This window comes from Cnephaeus nilssonii (genome assembly GCF_951640355.1).
Source record: "Cnephaeus nilssonii genome assembly, chromosome: 24".
Lineage (NCBI taxonomy): Eukaryota > Metazoa > Chordata > Mammalia > Chiroptera > Vespertilionidae > Cnephaeus > Cnephaeus nilssonii.
Genome location: NC_137095.1, coordinates 5,413,590 through 5,432,101, shown reverse-complemented (window position 1 = coordinate 5,432,101; position 18,512 = coordinate 5,413,590). Strand labels below are relative to the sequence as shown.

Here is an 18,512-nt window from a genome sequence, read left to right as displayed (position 1 = left end):
CTGTAACCGAGGTACGTGCCCTTGACTGGAATCAAACCCGTGACCCTTTGGTCTGCAGGCCGACGCTCTATCCACTGAGCCACACCGGCCAGGACTCTCTTTTGAATGTTGATTCCTCCCCTGTGACACCTTTAATAGATGTGAGTCGGCTTTGACTCACGGGGGCAGTTCCTGGAGGATGTGTCGCTGTATATATTTGGTTTATGCGCATGAGTCTTCTATCCAAGTACTGCTTAAATAGAGTGCCTCACAGACAGGGAGCCAAGAGTTGCTTCTTTTTTTTTAATTTCTTTTTTCTTTATTGATTAAGGTGTTACATATGTGTCCTTATCTCCCATTGCCCCCCCACCCCACCCCCACTCATGCCCTCACCCCCCGGTGTCTGTGTCCATTGGTTAGGCTTATACGCATGCATACAAGTCCTTTGGTTGATATCTCCCCCTTACCCCACCCTCCCCTGCCTTCCCTCTGAGGTTTGAGCATCTGATTGATGCTTCTCTGCCTCTGGATCTTGTTCTTCAGTTTATGTTGTTCATTATATTCCACAAATGAGTGAGATCATGTGATATTTATCTTTCTCTGACTGGCTTATTTCGCTTAGCACAATGCTCTCCAGGTCCATCCATGCTGCTGCAAATGGTAGGAATTCCTTCTTTTTTACAGCAGCGTAGTATTCCATTGTGTAGACGGACCACAGTTTTCTGATCCACTCATCTGCTGATGGGCACTTAGGCTGTTTCCAAATCTTAGCTGTGGTGAATGGTGCTGCTGTGAACATAGGGGTGCATATGTCCTTTCTGATTGGTGTTTCTGGTTTCTTGGGATAGATTCCTAGAAGTGGGATCACTGGGTCCAATGGGAGTTCCATTTTTAGTTTTTTGAGGAAACGCCATACTGTTCTCCACAGTGGCTGCTCCAGTCTGCATTCCCACCAGCAGTGCACGAGGGTTCCTTTTTCTCCACATCCTCACCAGCACTTGCGTTTGTTGATTTGTTGATGATTGCCATTCTGACAGGTGTGAGATGGCACCGCATTGTCATTTTGATTTGCATCTCTCAGATGATTAGAGACTTTGAGCATGTTTTCATGTGTCTCTTGACCTTACTTATGTCTTCTTTCAAAAAGTATATATTTAGGTCTGTTGCCCGTTTTTTGATTGGATTGTTTATCTTCCTTTTGTTAAGTTGTATGAGTTGCTTTTATTTTTTTTTAAGAGGAGAAAAATCTCAGATCCTGGTCACTTGAAGACATTTTTTAAAAAATATTTTTTATTGATTTCAGAGAGGAAGGGAAAGGGAGAGAGAGAAACATCCATGATGAGAGATAGTCACGGATCAGCTGCCTCCTGCACGCCCCGCACTAGGGATCACAAGCCCACAACCCAGGCATGTGCTCTGACCGGGAATCAAACCCGTGACCTTCTGGTTCATGGGCCTATGCTCAACCACTGAACCACACCGGCCGGGCTTGAAGACATATTTTGCATCCTGCACGTGTGTGCCGCCTCCACCATAAACAGACATCTCTCACACCCCTCTGTGAGTTTCCTCCGACATCCTCGCCTTAGCCGACGCCTTCTCTTATCAATGCCAGTCCCCGTGCGTGCTCATGGGAGGGCGGGTGCTCCAGGGCCCTGCCTCTGTGGACAGCGGCGGTGCAGGGCTGCCGAGTCCCAGGCTACTGAGTCCCCTTTCCTGAAGCTTCTCTCCTCAATATCAAGTTCAGGGTTTCGTGAATTGATTCTCACTGAAGAACACATGCATTCTTTCTAGAAAGCACTCAGCAGGGCACAGGGAAGAAAACAGCCCGAGGCCAGCACTCGGCCAGTGCTGTGGTTTTCATTTCTTTTATTTTACTTGGTTCATCCTCCCCCGAGGATATTTTTCCATTGCTTTTGAGACAGAGAGGGAGAGACAGAGAGAAACATCAATGGGAGAGAGACACATCGATAGGTTGCCTCCTGCACGCGCCCCAACCAGGGCCCGGGCCGGGGAGGAGCCTGCAACTGAGGTCTGTGCCCTTGACCGGAATCGAACCCGGGACCCTTCGGTCTGCAGGCCGACGCTCTATCCACTGAGCCACACCGGCCAGGGCTCTTGTATTCTTTCTGACTAGATCTCTCCATCCCTCAGCTGAGATTATACAGTCTATGTAATGCAGCTCCTTTTTCGCTTGGTATTATGAAGCACAAAACCCCGCCGTGTGGCCCTAACCAGTGTGGCTCAGTGGATAGAGCGTCGGCCTGCGGACTGAGGCGTCCCGGGTTCAATTCCGGTCAGGGGCATGTGCCTTGGTTGCGGGCACATCTCCAGTGGGGGGGGGTGCAGGAGGCAGCTGATCAATGTTTCTCCCCCATCGATGTTTCTAACTCTCTTTCCCTCTCCCTTCCTCTCTGTAAAAATCAATAAAATATATTAAAAAAATACCCACTGTGTGAGCATCTCCCCTGGGCCATGAAAGGCCTTTAATCAACAGCGTATTGAAGAGGGGCCCATGCAGGGAGCGGGGAAGCTCGTGAGAGCCTGACTGGGTGTCTGAATCTCGGCTCCAGCTTTCGCCAGCTGTGCCCTGTGCCTCAGTGTTTCCATCTGTGAAAGGGAGGCAGTCGTACGGGCCTCAGAGGCCGGGTATGACAATGATGCGAAACCATCCAAGAAAAGCCTCAGTGCCCTGTCATCATCGTGTGTTACGAGCGCGTCATCGTTTATATAATCACTCTCCTAGGATCGGACATAGTGTCTGTTTCTAATTTGCAGATGTTTTTTCTAAGTAAAACTCTGGGGACATCTTTGCATACATCTTTTGTCTTCATGGTGACATTTTTTTTAACCAAGCTCTCAAAGGTAATGACTTAATCTTTATCTATAAAGGCCTAAGCAACTGTCCGGCCGGTAGCTATGACGCACAATGACCACCAGGGGGCAGATGCTCAACGCAGGAGCTGCCGAACGGTAGCAACTTTGCAGAGTGCCCTCTCGCACTCCAGGACCCCTCAGAGGACGTCGGACTGCGGGTTTCAGCCCGATCCCCACAGGCCTGGCCGAGGGACCCCACCTGCTGGAGGGACTCCGCTCACTCCACAGACGCCCTTCGAGTCCCAGCGCCGCCCCAGGTGGTGCCAGCCCGGGAGGGACCGCGGGAGGTTGGCTCCAGGGTGTGTCTGGCCCATCTCGCCCAGTCCCGCCCCGCCGGCCACCTTCTAATTAATTTACTTTCAGTGTGCACAAATCCGTGCACCGGGGCTCTAGCTTCTTAGTAACTTGTCACTAGCTCTTCAGAAAGGAGGTCCCGGCTTGTAGTCCATCTAATTGTGTGTGTAAGTGTATCCGTCTCATGGGGCTGTTGCATTATTTTGCATAGTTTGATAAAAGAAATGCTAGGTTTTTTTGTTCTGAATTTCCTCTTCCTTGAAGTTGAATATTTTAGGAATATCCTTTAGCCCGGCCGGCATGGCTCCGTGGTTGAACATCAACCTAGGAACCAGGAGGTCACGGTTCAATTCCAGGTCAGGGCACATGCCCAAGTTGCGGGCTCGATCCGCAGTAGGGGGCATGCCGGAGGCAGCTGATCCATGATTCTCTCTCATCATGGATGTTTCTCTCTCTCTCTCTCTCTCTCTCTCTCTCTCTCTCTCTCTCTCTCCTTCCCTCTCCCTTCCTCTCTGAAACCAATACAAATATTAAAAAAAAAAATAATAATAATCTTTAGCCTCATTGGAGAGGCCTGCACACACAGAGTCACGTGTTCACTCTCTGCTGGGTGCTCAGTGGTGTTTTGATGGCCGCAGCGACGTGTCCCCCAAGTGGTCCCATTTGTGAAGTTCATAGTTCCCACAGGAAGAGAACGGTGGGCTATTGTAACTCCTTTCCTCGACTTTGTGCTTGAGTAAGTATTTTCTAGTAGAAATGAGGTGTATCAATAATAAAACATGTCAAGAATGAGTATTAAGTCCTGGCTGGTGTGGCTCAGTGGATAGAATGTCGGCCTGGGGACTGAACGGTCCCGGGTTCAATTCCGGTCAAGGGCACGTACCTTGGTTGCCGGCTCGATCCCTGGCCCTGTTTGAGGTGCCTGTGGGAGGCAATGAATTGATGTGACTCTCACATCGATGTTTCTCCCTGTCTTTTCCCCTCCCTTCCACTTTCTCATTTAAAAAAAAAAAAAAAAGGAAAAATATCCTCAGGTGAGGATAAACAACAAAAGTAAATAACGAGTTTTTAAGATCCCTATGAAATACTCAGAAACCTAAGCATGTTCATTCTTTATTACAGGCGAAAGGAAAGAAGCCGTTATTCGTACAGTTAATCCTGGAAAATATATGGAGTTTGTACGACGCTGTCTTGAAAAAGTAAGACTTGTAAAACTGTTTGCTTTGGGCAGATAAAACGTGCCTCAGTTTCCAATTGGATGAGTCCTACTTGGGGAAGCTGAGAGAGACGGGGCAAGTGAGGAGAGAGAGCTCTTACAGATGAGTTGATGACAGGGCTGGGAGGCGATTTCATGGAGCACGTGTGACCCAAGTGAAGCGAAGCAGGAGGGACAGGAGAGAAATGTGTTATAGAGGCCGAGGGGAAGGGATGAAAGGATGGAGAGAAACATTGGACCTGTATTATTTTACTAGAGGCCCGGTGCACCAAATTTGTGCATGGGGCGGGTGGGGGTGGGGGAGAGGGAGGTATCCCTCAACACAGCCTGCACCCTCTCCAATCTGGGATGCCTCTCACAATCCAGGACTGCTGGCTCCTAACCGCTCGCCTGCCTGCCTGCCTGATTGCCCCTAACCGCTCCCCTGCCAGCCTGATTGACACCTAACCGCTCCCCTGCCGACCTGTTGGCCCCCCAAATGCCCTCCCCTGCTGGCCCGATCGCCCACAACTGCCCTTATCCTTCTGCGACCTGCCTCCTCTGCGTTGCACAGAGCCGTGGGACCCCCAAGCCTCACCATGCAGAGCGGTCGCCGGGCCCCGCCTCTGCTGTGCATGCAGCCATCTTGTGGTGGCCATCTTGTGACGGCCACCTAGGCTTTTATTATATAGGATTGATTTGAGAGAGAGAGAGAAATTTCAATTTGTTGTTCCACTTCTTTTTAACATATTTTTATTGATTTCATAGAGGAAAGGAGAGGGAGAGAGAGATAGAAACATCCATGATGAGAGAGAATCATGGATCGGTTGCCTCTGCCACACCCCACACTGGGGATGGAGCCCGCACCCCGGGCGTTTGCCCTTGACCGGAATCAAACCTGGGACCCTTCAGTTTGCAGGCCGACGCTCTATCCGCTGAGCCAAACCGGCCAGGGCTGGGCCTTTATTTTTAAGGAGCCACGTCCAGCATGGCCAGGGGTGAGCCTGAGGAGGGCAGTGAAGGATTAAAGGAGACAGCCAAGAGAATACAGCTGGGACCAGGTGGACCGCTGTGCCTGGATGAGGACACAGTGACCCAGCCTGACAGCCGAAGCTTTATTTTTTATAGTCAGATCCCATCAGGCAAAACAAGGGGAGAGGTCAGCATGCTTACAACGTTCTTGCGAGTTTCCAATCTATTTCTTACTCGAGCCTTGTCTCGGCAGCACTTGCTGCCCCTCCCAAAGTTCATCAACTACCTAGGAACAAGGGAGGATGATGAGGTTAAGCTTAATTGTGCTGGGAGGGCTCTGCCCTCCACGCTGGACCTGTTTGTGGCCCTGCCACAGGTCAGTCCGAGGCTTAACCCTACAGCCGCTCCCTACAAGTCATGGCAGCAGAAAGGCGCCTTGTAGCTAGACATTGATGTGGACACAGGGCACACACATGCTCGGGACAAGTGCAGAAGAAAGCTTGCCTGAGCGAGTTTAGTGTCTTGGTTATTCCGGGGATGGGTTCCCGCCTTGTGAGCGTGCATTTGTTACCCTGCTTCCCCCGCTGGCACCGTCGGTTTGCTCTATCGTAAACTGGCAAATGAGATACAAGACTCCTTAATGAGCCAATTAATTAGGAGTCGTTTATTGCACGCAGCCCAGAGGGAGGTGTCTCTTTCCAAATCTCTGAGCCCGAAATAGAGGAAGTCTCCCGTATTTATACTTTTCGAGCCTCCTTATTTGCAGATATTACAAAGGGCTCTGTTTGAGTTATTGTTACAGACAGTTGTAACCTTGAATACATAATGACTTAGTACTTGGCATAAGAATATGGGAATTGTTATCAGTATCTACACTAATAAAAGAGAAACATGCAAATTGACCATCACTCCACTACGCCCACCAGCCAATCAGGAGGGAATATGCAAATCAGAAGGCCAAAGATGGAGGCCCCCCAGCTGCTCCAGGTGCGGAGTGGCCAGGCAGGGCAGGACACCTGCTATGAGAGGGAGGGTGGGGGGCGAAGGGATCTACAGGAGCGGCACTCCAGCCGCAGCGAAGACGAAGTCTGCAGACTCCGGAGTCTGCAACGAAGACCAAGATGGCTGGTGGCTGGAGCGAAGGCCTGGGTCCCGGGTGCCGGAGGAAAACCGGTGCTGGAAGCCAAGGGAAGGAAGGCCTATTGCACAAATCTCTTTGTGCAACTGGCCTCTAGTTAGTCTATATTAGTCTATACAGTGGTTGGCAAACCGCGGCTCGCAAGCCACATGCGGCTCTTTGGCCCCTTGAGTGTGGCTCTTCCACAAAATACCACGTGCGGGCGCGCACGTACAGTGTGATTGAAACTTCGTGGTCCATGCGCAGAAGTCGGTTTTCGGCCGGGGCGAGTCTATTTTGAAGAAGTGGCGTTAGAACACTCAAGGGGCCAAAGAGCCGCGTGTGGCTCGCGAGCCGCGGTTTGCCAACCACTGGTCTATTACATTGGATGGCTAGCTTGCAAGGTCAGAGAGTTAAGTTTATCTTTTTCTGTTATTTGAACTAAAAACAAAGTCATTTTACAGAATAACAGACTGTCTTAAAGTGACAGAGTTTATATTGACAGAGTTTACAGGACTAGGGACTCTCTAACAATAGCAGAGAGTTCCAAACAGCAGTTTTTTATACAGGATGGAGGTTACTGTGCTTCAGGTTTAAGGAGGCTGTGGTCTGGTGCGGCAGGACAAGGGTTAGAGAGAGGTTCCTTCACAGGTGGACAGGTGGAGACTGCGCATCCCGCACGGCGCCGGGAGCCCCTGCAGTCTCTTTCAGTTGCTGGTAGCAAAAGCCATGCGTGAGGAATAAATGGGGTCGGATAACGTTGAGCTCCCTTTCCTCCCCGCTCCTTCACGCCTGTGTGTGACCTTCCACCTCCACTCTTGTGTTTGCTGCAGGGACAAAGAAAAGATTGACAAAATCGTCACCTCCTTAGGACTGAAGATCGGGGCCCGGGAGGCGCGGCACTCGGACCCGAAGGTCCAGATCAGCGCCATCTGCAGCCAGTGGCTGCCCATCTCCCAGGCTGTGCTTGGTATCCTTTAGTTTCGTGGTTTTTAATGGAATCATCGTTTTGACAAAATGGGGGTGGGGGGTGTGCCCTAGCCGGCTTGGCTCAGTGGATAGATAGAGCATCAGCCTGCGGACTGAAGGGTCCCAGGTTCGATTCCGGCCAAGGGCACATTTCCTGGGTTGCAGGCTCGATCCCCAGTGGGGCGCGTGCAGGAGGCAGCCAATCAATGATTCTCTCTTATTGTTGATGTTTCTATCTCTCTCTCCTCCCTTCCTCTCTGAAATCAATAAAGAAATATACTTAAAAACAAAAAATGGGGGGGGGGGGTGTTATTGGCCACCAAGAAATCCTCTGGAAATAATGCACTCCAATCCAAACTCAGCTTTCTGTGTTCTTTTCTTGGTGTTCTATGAAACTATTTAAAAATTATTATACTAATACTAGTTAGTATTTATTCTAATACCAGTCTAAATGTACGTTCTTCTGAGGAGATACTCCTTTTTACTTTTGTTTAGTAACCTGTAAAAATAGACACTTTTTCTTTTACTAAAATTTACGTATCTATATTAATAAAAGCCTAGGTGGCCCTCGCGCACCACCTCACAAGATGGCCGCCACAAAGATGGTCGCCACAAGAAGGCCACGCACACAGTGGAGCTGGGGCCCGGTGGCCGCTCCGCGCAGTGAGGCCTGGGGGTCCCATGGCTCTGCGTGGCACAGAGGAGGCGGGTGGTGGCAGGGGAGGGCAGTTGGGGGCGATTGGACCAGCAGGGGAGGGCAGTTGGGGGCGATCAGGCTGGCAGGCAGAAGCAGTTAGGGGCAATCAGGCAGGTAAGCAGTTAGGAGCCAGCGATCCCAAATTGTGAGAGGGATGTCAGACTGCCGATTTAGGCCCACAGGGATGGGGTCTAAACCAGCAGTCCAGCAACCCCTGAAGGGGTCCCAGATTGGAGAGGGTGCAGGGAGGGCTGAGGTAACCCCTCCCTTCCCCCTGTGCACGAATTTTGTGCACCGGGCCTCTAGTAAGTAGATAATTTAGTAGTTTTAGGTCACTGTTTTACTTTGTACCATATTTTCTTTAGTGTGTTGATATTTCTTATTATGTTCTTAATTCCAAAAAGACTTCATTATAAAGTGGCATACATGAACTGAAGTAATTTTGTAGATGAATTTAATCTCTTTCTCTTTTTTTTTTTTGTGATCCTCGCCCGAGGATATTTTCCCACTGATTTTTAGGGAGAGTGGGCGAGAGAGAGAGAGACAGAGAGAAGCATCTATGTGAGAAAAACACATGTATCGGTTGCCTCCTGCACGCTCCCTGACCAGGGCCCAGGCTGGGGAGGAACCTGCAACCGAGGCACGTGCCCTTGACCAGAATCGAACCCAGGACCCTTCTGTCTGCAGGCTGCCCATCATTCCAGCTGGCCAGGGCTCATACCTTGTTGCTGTGGGATTTGGTGCACGTTGTGGTCTCGTCCTTGGAGCGTGTTCTCCTCTGGTGTTTGAGTCCTTAACAACAGACCTCAGCCATGGTGTGTCAGAAACTCCCCAGCCCCCTGGACATAACATCCGAGAGGGTGGAGAAGCTCATGTGCTCGGGGTCACAGACGTTCGACTCGCTTCCCCCGGAAACCCAGGCGCTGAAAGCAGGTGAGGTACAGAGGAACGTGGGTGCACCCTCATTCTTAAATAGAAATATACATATATATATATATATATTTTTTTAAATATATATTTTTTTATTGATTTCAGAGAGGAAAGGAGAGGGAGAGAAAGAGAGATAGAAACATCAATGATGAAAGAACCATTGATTGGCTGCCTCCTGCATGCCCCCCACTGGGGATCGAGCCCACAACCTGGGCATGTGACCTTGACCGGAATCGAACCTGGGACCTTTCAGTCCACAGGCTGACACTCTATCCACTGAGCCAAATCAGCTAGGGCGAAATATATATATATTTTATTTCAGAGAGTAAGAGGGAGAGAGAGAGAAACATCAATGAGAGAGAATCGTGTGTCGGCAGCCTCCTGCACACCCCCCACAGGGGATTGAGCCCGTAACCCGGGCTTGTGCCCTGACCGGGAATTTAACCGTGACCTCCTGGTTCATAGGTCAACGCTCAAACCCTGAGCCATGCCGGTCGGGCCTCAAAACTTTTCAAGGCTTTATATTAATGGACCTTAATTTATATCTAAGCCCTGGTTGGTGGCTAGAGCGTTGGCCTGTGGACTAAAGGGTCCCGGGTTCGATTCCGGCCAAGGGCACATGCCTGGGTTGTGGGCTCGATCCCCAGTAGGGGGCGTGCAGGAGGCAGCTGATCCATGATTCTTTCTCATGGATGTTTCTGTCTCTTTCCCTTTCTCTCTGAAATCAATAAAAAAATATATTTTTAAAAAATGTTATGTCTAAGATTTTTTTCATTGCTGTCATTATAATACATATTCGTCTGTGTTCTAACTTGTTATCGTGGCGATTGGAAAAACTATTGGTTTTTGTGTGTTTTATCCACAATCTCCCTGCTGGCTGCTGGCTGCAGGCCTCTGGCCTCTGGTCGCGTCCCTCGATCCTGTTCCTCCTCCCCTGGGTCCCGGGAAATATTTATTAGGGCTTGTGGTGGGCGGTTAGCCCATTCACTGGCTTCAGTTCCATAGAGGAGTCCCCCCAGCCCTCCTCCTACCCTGTTAATGTTGCTTTTCTTTCCTTATTTTTGCCAATTCTGCTTATTCTTTTTCCACTTTTCCGGCAGTTTTATAGTTTTCTAAATGGAGTTTTTATGGTAGTTGTAAAAGGTTATAGGCTGCGTACATATTTAGATGATGCCATAGTTAAAACATCTTAATTGTTCTCCAGAAAAATCTGGATCTTTAATGAGGGGAAAAAATAGTGACATGCTTGCTTTCTGCTCGTTCAGCTTTTATGAAATGTGGGAGTGAAGAGACCGATCCGGTTATTATCTTTGTGTCCAAGATGTTTGCTGTCGATGCTAAGGCTTTGCCTCAGAATAGGCCCAGGTAAGGATGGGGTCAGGGGTTGGGCTAGAGCCGTGGTCGGCAAACTCATTAGTCCACAGAGCCAAACATCAACAGCACAACGATTGAGATTTCTTTGGAGAGCCACATTTTTTAAACTTAAACTTCTTCTAACGCCACTTCTTCAACATAGACTCGCCCAGGCCGTGGTATTTTGTGGAAGAGCCACACTCAAGGGGCCAAAGAGCCGCATATGGCTCGCGAGCCGCGGTTTGCCGACCACGGGGCTAGGGAGACAGTGTACGCACGTTCAGTGGGAGGATGGGTGCCCGAGAAAGGTCCCTGCTGATGTGCGAGGCTCTGTGGGCACGTGGGCACTCAGGGTGCCTGGGGCCCCGCATCCTCCGAGGAAGCCTGATGGGCCTGCTCTCCCGTTGCCACCGCTGGGGAGGGACCTTGGGGTGCCTTCTGCCCAGAAGGCGCCCGGGACCCATTGCCGACTTGTCTCGTCACATGAATGCTGCTGTTTCCCTGCTCGAGCCGCCTGGGAGACGCGTGGTGCGGCCAGATGTTAACATGTGTGACGCCCCGCAGGCCTCTCACTCAGGAAGAAATTGCGCAGAGGCGTGAGCAGGCAAGACAGAGGCACGCGGAGAGGCTCGCGGCAGCTCAGGGCCCGGTGCCCGTGGGGCCCCCCGCCGACGGGAGCACCCCCGAAACGAGTCCGGAGGGAGAGGAGCCGAAAGGTACAGCTTTCCCAATGGGCCTTGGTGCAAATTTTTTTTTTAATGTCAAATGTCTGTCCTTGTTTCTCCAATGTATTTTTACTAGAGGCCCAATGCATGAAATTCGTGCATGAGTAGGGTCCCTAGGCCTGGCCGGCAATCAGGGCCAATTAGTGGGGTGACCGGTGGGGTGAGTGGGGGGCCCCTGCTGGCACCCGCCTTGGCTGGCCTGGGGCCTGCGGGCTGGGGGCAGCTCCTGCATTGAGCGTCTGCCCCCTGGTGGTCAGTACGCGTCATATTGACCGGTCGTTCCATAGGTCGTTCCGCTGTTTGGTCGATTTACACATTGGGCTTTTATTATATAGGATTGATTTCAGAGAGGAAAGGAGAGGGGGAGAGAAACAGAAACATCAGTGATGAGAGATAGTCATGGATCGGCTGCCTCCTACATGTCCCACACTGGGGATCGAGCCCACAACCCGGGCATGTGCCCTGACCGGGTATCAAACTGTGGTTGACGCTCAACCACTGAGCCACACCGGCCGGGCACCAATATCCTTTTATTCTTGCAGTTTCTGTCCTGAAACTGGGCCAGATACCCATCATATTCCCTGTGTCTCTGTGTCCCCCGCACTGGGGAGGGCATGCTTGGCGCTCATGACCTCTTTGTTCCTGGCAGGGGGTGAGCCGCAGGGGGAGAGTGCGACCCCGAGACCCGTGCCGCAGGAAGACAGCAGCCGGGAGACCAACCGGGAGACGTTTGTGGCGTTTGCCCGCGTGTTCAGCGGCGTGGCCCGCAGAGGAAAGAAAATCTTCGTCCTGGGGCCCAAGTACAGCCCCGTGGAGTTTCTGCAGCGGGTAAGCGCTGGGAGCAAAGCCTGAGTCTCTCGATTCAGGGTTTTGATGTCTTTTAAGTGGGCGAGATCGGCGGTTACCTTACTGGTAGTTTCTCGTGTCCAGAAAGGCACACGGAGGCGAATTCGGTGTCTCCTCTCGCGTGGCCCGGGTGACGTTCGGTCAGCCTGTCTCACTCCGTGGCGTTTAGGGAACGGAACTGGCGTGCGAACCCAGTGTTCTGGCTTCATGGTTGTAAGGCCTTTCCCTCCGAGGCCAGAAGAAGGAACTGGGAGGACAGAGGACATGCTCGCGCCCGGGCGAATCTTCAGGAAACAGGGAGATCCGCAGTCTGGGTGGCACGGACAGTGGGCGTGGGCACGCGCAGGGGGCGAGCAGCAGGCGTCTGGCGGGCAGGTCCCAGGCATCGCTCAGGAGGGTCTGTGAGCGGGAGAGCAGTGGCATGCCGATGTGCCTGAGCCCAAGGCAAAGGCCACCACCAGCTGGAGCCGAGCGGGACAGGCTCGGATGCAGGAGGCTGAGGGTGCCTGAGCCCAGGGAGGCAGTCAGGTCAGCAGGAAGCAGGGAGGCGGGACCTGCTCGGCAGCGTCCATGCGAGGCCCCGCTGAGGCTCTGATCAGGGTGGCGTCGCTTTAAATCAGTGCCTAGTCAGGTTATTTGATTTAACTAATTTATTCGTTTTTAAATATTGTTACTGATTTCAGAGAGGAAGGGAGAGAGAGAAAGAGAGAGAGAGAGAGAGAGAGAAACATCAATGATGAGAGACAACCATTGATTGGATGCCTCCTGCACGCCCCCTACTAGGGATCGAGCCCGTATCCCTGGCATGTGCCCTTGACTAGCATCGAACCCAGGACCCTTCAGTCATCAGGCCAACGCTCTATCTACTGAGCCACATCAGCCAGGGCCAAGGTTTAACTTTTTAAATACATGAGGCACCATTTCAAATGTGCATGCTTCACGTTTACATGAAATGTGACTGCAGCACGTCTCATTTGTGAATGAAAGTAACTTTATCGATATGAACCGATGTTTCCATTTAATGCTCCCTAACTTACCGTCAACCGTTCTCCCTTTCCCAGGTGCCATCGGGCTTCTCAGCTCCACTGGACGAGCTGCCCGTGGTCCCCCACATGGCGTGCTGCACGCTGGAGCACCTGTACCTCCTGATGGGGAGGGAGCTGCAGGACCTGGAGGAGGTGCCGCCGGGAAACGTGCTGGGTAGGTGGTGCTGGGCGTCCGCGTCCCCTGAGAGGCCGCCTGACACCCACACACTCGGCGGAGTCTTTGGAGGAAAGATTGGGTCTTGTTTCTGTTGTGCTTAGACGTCACGTCGTGCGTGTGAGTCATTAGCATGTAGGTCAATGACTTGGTGTGACTTACGGTCGTTCTTTTTGTTGTTGTTAATCCTCACTCTTTCCATTGATTTTTAGAGAGTGGAAGAGAGAGGGAGAGGCAGAGAGAAACATTGATGTGAGAGAGACACATCGATGGGTTGCCTCCTGCAAGCGCCCCAACCAGGGCCCAGGGAGGAGCCTGCAACCGAGGCACGTGCCCTTGACCGGAAAACACGGGACCCTTGAGTCCGCAGGCCGACGCTCTTTCCACGGAGCCACACCGGCCAGGACTGTGGTAGTTCTTTAAAAAAAAAAAAAAAAGTGCTGCTCAGGTTGCCTGTGAACGCTCCGAGCTGGGGTTCTTTTGTCTGCGAGCAAGCAGAATTCCGGCTCACGCCCGTTCTCGGTCTAAGTTATGGGAAACTGTTCAGGCTATGTGTCTTGGAGACGAATCTTGCTTCAGTCATTAGGAGCGTTCCTAGTGTTCGTCAGCATGACCGGTACGTTGTTAATTTGGTTCCTCGGTTTGGGGTTTACCGTGTGAGTGGCTCCGTCAGCACATCTGGAGCTCGTTACCAGCCTCACGGTCAGAAGCGCCTTTTCAGGCCCACGTCACTGGGTGGTTGTAAAAACCAGAGCATGCGGGGCAGTAGCAGCCGTCTCGTCCGCCATCTATAATAATAAAAGTGCAATATGCTAATTAGACCGGACAGCCGAACGACCTTCTGGACGAAGCCGCTGCGGTGGGCCTGAGGCAGAGGTGGTGAGGGGCGATCAGGCAGGCAGGCAGAGGGGTTAGGGGCAATCAGGCAGGCAGGCAGAGGGGTTAGGGGCAATCAGGCAGGCAGGCAGGTGAGTGGTTAGGGGCAATCAGGCAGGTAGGCGAATGGTTAGAGGCAGGCAGGCACTGGGCCTCTAGTATGTTTAATGAGAGGATCTCTTCAAAGCTGGGAGTGAGTGTAAGGCAGGACGTGGCGGTGGGGGGTGGTTGTGGGGAGGGGTGGGGAAAGGCCAGGATTCCGGCTCGTTAGTGCGAGGAAGACACACAGCCCGAGAGAGAGGCGGCTGCCAGCGGGGTGATGGACGTGGGCTTCCAGCCAGCAGGGCGCTCGGCTGCGGTGGCTGAGCCCAGGTGTGTCAGCACAGCTTCCTGTGTGTGTGGTTTCTTTGTTGGTTGGTTTTTTGTTAATCCTCACCTGAGGATGTTTCCATTGGTTCTTAGGGAGCGTGGAGGAGAGGGAGAGACAGAGAGAAACATCAATGGGAGAGAGACCCATCGATGGGTTGCTTCCCACACAAGCCTTGATCAGGGCCCGGGCCGGGGAGGAGCCTGCAACCGAGGTACTGCGTGCCCTTGACCGGAATCGAACCCGGGACCCTTCAGTCCTCAGGCCGATGCTCGATCCACTGAGCCAAACTGGCGAGGGGTGTGTGTGTGTGTGTGTGTGTGTGTGTGTGTGTGTGTGTGTGTGTGTTTTAACCTAAGACCGGTTTGCCTTTTGGGTGGGGCGGTGAGCTGAAAGCTTCAGGTGGGTGTCTGACTTGGCTGAAATAGTCTGCGTGTTCCCTTTATCTGCTGTTGCCTCCGGACCCCCGAAGCCCCGTGGCTTCACCAACACAGCCTTTATTTCCTCACGCGTCTGCAGTGCACGTGGTGTGGTTGGACAGCCCCCCCTCTGTTCCACGTGGCGTCACGTGAGGTGCTCGGAGCCTGGCCACTCCAGTTCCTCGAAGGCTCTTCACCCCCATGTCTGGGGTGACACTGGTTGTCTGCGGGGCCATCGGATCGGAGTGGGACTGGGGCTGGGCCCTGTGGCTGTGGCTTGTTTTTAATGAATATATGTGTATACTAGGGGTCCTGTGCACGAATTCATGCACCTTGAAAGGAACTGTGGGCTGTGAGGCTGCGGTGGGCACAGGGGTGGGTCTCGGCCCATCCTCCGCGCCCCTGCCCGGCCCCTCCTGCCACGGCCCCCTCTCTGCTGGCAGCCCTGCTCCCGCTGCCACTGCTCCCACGTGCTGACGGCGCCAGCCCCGCTCACACATGCTGATGGCACGGAGCGATTAAGGCACCGTCAGTGGGTGCATGCAGCGGCTGCGGCCCCAATCGCCCCTCAGGAGCAGGGGGAGGTGGAGAAGCCCTCAGAGGCAATCAGGGCCGGCAGCCGCTGCTGATGGCGCCAAGTGATCAGGACTGGCACCGGGTGCCGGCAGCGGGTGTGAGTGGGGCCAGCACCGGCGCCCCGCCTTTGTCTGGTGCCCCCGCTCACCTGCTCCACTATCCCGCCACAGCCATTGCCCGCTATGTTCCACGCACGCCTCCTGGTTTCAGCGCACGTCATAGCGATCGGTTGTTTGGTTGTTCTGGCTGTTCCGAGGTTCAGTCTATTTGCATATTAACCTTTTATTATATAGGATATATTTTATTGATTTCAGAGAGGCAGGGAGTGGGAGAGAACGAGATAGAAACATCCATGATGAGAGAATCATGGATCAGCTGCTTCCTGCACGCCCCCTCCTGGAGATTGAGCCCGCAACCCGGCATGTGCCCTGACCGGGAATCGAACCGTGACCTCTCGTTTCATAGGTCAACGCTCAGCCACTGAGCCCGGCCGGCCGGGCACATGTGACTTTTCCAGGTGGCTGCTTGGCCTCCTCACAGCGTGCAGGCTGGTTCTGCGCGTGAGCGTCCCAGTAGGAGAGGAAGGGGGGAAGCTTTGGCAGCTTTCATGGCCGCGCCTCCTCAGCCCCACGCCGGCCCGTTTCTTCATTAGACAGAAGTGAGTCGCTCCGACTGGCCCGGATCCAAAGGCGGGAACCAGCTCCACCTCTTGATGGGACGCGTGTCAGAGAATTTGTGGACACGCTTTACAAGGGCCACACCGCTAATCCAGGGTAATCTCTCGTTTCCTTTTATACGTTAACAGGCCCCTGATAGGGCACGGATTACAAGTTAAAGCACGGAGCGATGTTTGTAGCGATCGGGGCCAGCCCGTAAATGTAATTTTATCTTTTTTAGTCTTCCTCGCTCAGGGAGAAAGTTGTCACTCCTTTTTAATAGGAAAAGAGCAGATGACTGATGCCCATATGCTTCCCATCAGAGGGAGGCAGAGTCAGGGTTATCAGACGCAGATGGCAGTGCTTGCTGGAGGCGGAAATGAACGCATCACGTGGCATTCTGGAGCACGTCTGTGTGCGTGTCGGCGTCTCGAGGAAAGGTCTCGTTGGCGCTGGAAAAATGCAGATTTCACTTTTGAATGAGGCTATTACTGGGAGAATTGATCCTGACCCGTAAGTGTGGGATAGATTTTTTAAAAATATATATTTTATTGATTTTTTACAGAGAGGAAGGGAGAGGGACAGAGTTAGAAACATCGATGAGAGAGAAACATCGATCAGCTGCCTCCTGCACGCCCCCCACTGGGGGTGTGCCCGCAACCAAGGTACATGCCCCCGACGGGAATCAAACCCGGGACCCTTGAGTCCGCAGGCCGACGCTCTGTCCACTGAGCCACACTGGTTAGGGCATGGGATAGATTTTTGCGGCCTTCAAATAGTTCACTGAAAGTTTAAAATTCTTTAATTCCAACCCGATGTTTGGAGACGTTGGTCTGGATGGGCCTGGACAGACCTCACAGGCTTAGCACACAACAGCCTCTTGTTCGGTCCCCTCCCGAGAATACCCGTAAAAGTCAGCGCTGGCTGCCGGCTCCGGTTCACATGGCGAGGGGAAATTGAATTAGGATTCCAAGTCGTTAGCCTTTTCTTCCTCGCTCTCAGATCTCTTCCATATGGTGAAGTCTTTAAAACTTCAGGCGCACGCTTTAAGAGGAAATCTGATATTCCTCTTTTTACAGCATGAGGGAAGCCGTGAGTGCTACCCAGCCGTTTTCTGAACTCGTTTCGGTTCTGCCAGGGGAGGTGGCTGGGCTGACGGGAAGTCGGTGTGGTTTGAATGAGTGTATGCGTGCCTCCTTGTCAGGTGGGTAACTGAGGAGTCAGAGCCTTTGAAGGGTTTTGCTGGCAGATTTTAAAAAATAAAATATACTAGAGGCCCAGTGCACGGATTCGTGCACCTGTGGGGTCCCTCAGCCTGGCCTGTGCCCTCTCACAATCCAGGACCCCACTGGTGCACAATCAGGGACCGGGGAGGTACTGCAGGAGGGCTCCAGGGCGTGTCCCGCCCCATCTCCCCCAGTCCCGATGGGGGCTGATCGGGGCCGGGAAAGGGGCCATGGGAGGTTGGCCAGCCGGGGAGGTACCGTGGGAGAGCTCCAGGGCGTGTCCAGCCCGTCTAGCCCAGTCCTGATTGGCCAGACCCCAGCAGCAAGCTAACCTACCTGTCGGAGTGTCTTCCCCTCCCCCCGCAGTGGTCAGTGCACATCATAGCTACTGGTCGAATGGTTGAACAGTCACTTAGGTTTTTATATATATTGATTTTTATTGGTCTCAGAGAGGAAGGGAGAGGGATAGAGGGAGCGACATCCATGATGAGAGAGAATCATGGATCGGCTGCCTCCTGCACGCCCCCTACTGGGGATGGAGCCCGCAACCCAGGCGTGTGCCCTGACTGGGAATCGAACCCTGACTTCCTGGTTCCTAGGTCGACGCTCAACCCCTAAGCCACGCCAGGGAGACCAGCTGCTCTCTTGGTGGCATACATGAATCCCAGTGTGCCTGGGAGACCGTTAATCTAGTTCCATTTCCCAAAGCTTTGGGCATTGGGTGAGCCTTTTCCTCTGTTGGCCTAGCCCCGTGGTCGGCAAACTGCGGCTCCGAGCCACATGCGGCTCTTTGGCCCCTTGAGTGTGGCTCTTCCACAAAATACCACGGCCTGGGCGAGTCTATTTTGAAGAAGTGGCGTTAGAAGAAGTTTAAGTTTAAAAAATTTGGCTCTCAAAAGAAATTTCAATTGTTGTGCTATTGGTACCTGGCTCTGTGGACCAATGAGTTTGCCGACCACTGGCCTAGCCTTACCCTAATGGTCACCTTTCTTCGGCCATTTCCCTTGACCTTTGAAGGTGGAGGGCCTAGGAGAGGGGGGCGGGGATATCGATCCATGTCAGATAAACCTTCCTTTCTCAGGATCCGAAGTTTCCTAGAAGAAAAAAATAGGCGGTGTTGTTTTGTCCTGTTTGCTCTGAGAAGACAGACCTCTGTCTGCCTCATTCTGTGGCCCAGGCGTTCTTCCCCCGGTCTTTAGTGCTTAGTCTGTGTTTGGCCCACACCCCCCACGTGGTTA

The 18,512-nt window shown here is 52.7% G+C and overlaps 1 protein-coding gene across 1 annotated transcript in view; it reads left to right on the top strand.

Moving 5' to 3' along the window:
* Positions 1-18,512, top strand: part of EFL1 (elongation factor like GTPase 1) — an 88,272-nt gene that overhangs the window by 21,711 nt on the left and 48,049 nt on the right. The window contains exons 9-15 of the mRNA XM_079764055.1: positions 4,273-4,349; positions 7,268-7,404; positions 8,911-9,033; positions 10,296-10,395; positions 10,948-11,099; positions 11,758-11,936; positions 13,016-13,154. Of these exons, the coding sequence (XP_079620181.1) occupies positions 4,273-4,349; positions 7,268-7,404; positions 8,911-9,033; positions 10,296-10,395; positions 10,948-11,099; positions 11,758-11,936; positions 13,016-13,154 (907 nt within the window). The remainder of the gene's footprint in view (positions 1-4,272; positions 4,350-7,267; positions 7,405-8,910; positions 9,034-10,295; positions 10,396-10,947; positions 11,100-11,757; positions 11,937-13,015; positions 13,155-18,512) is intronic.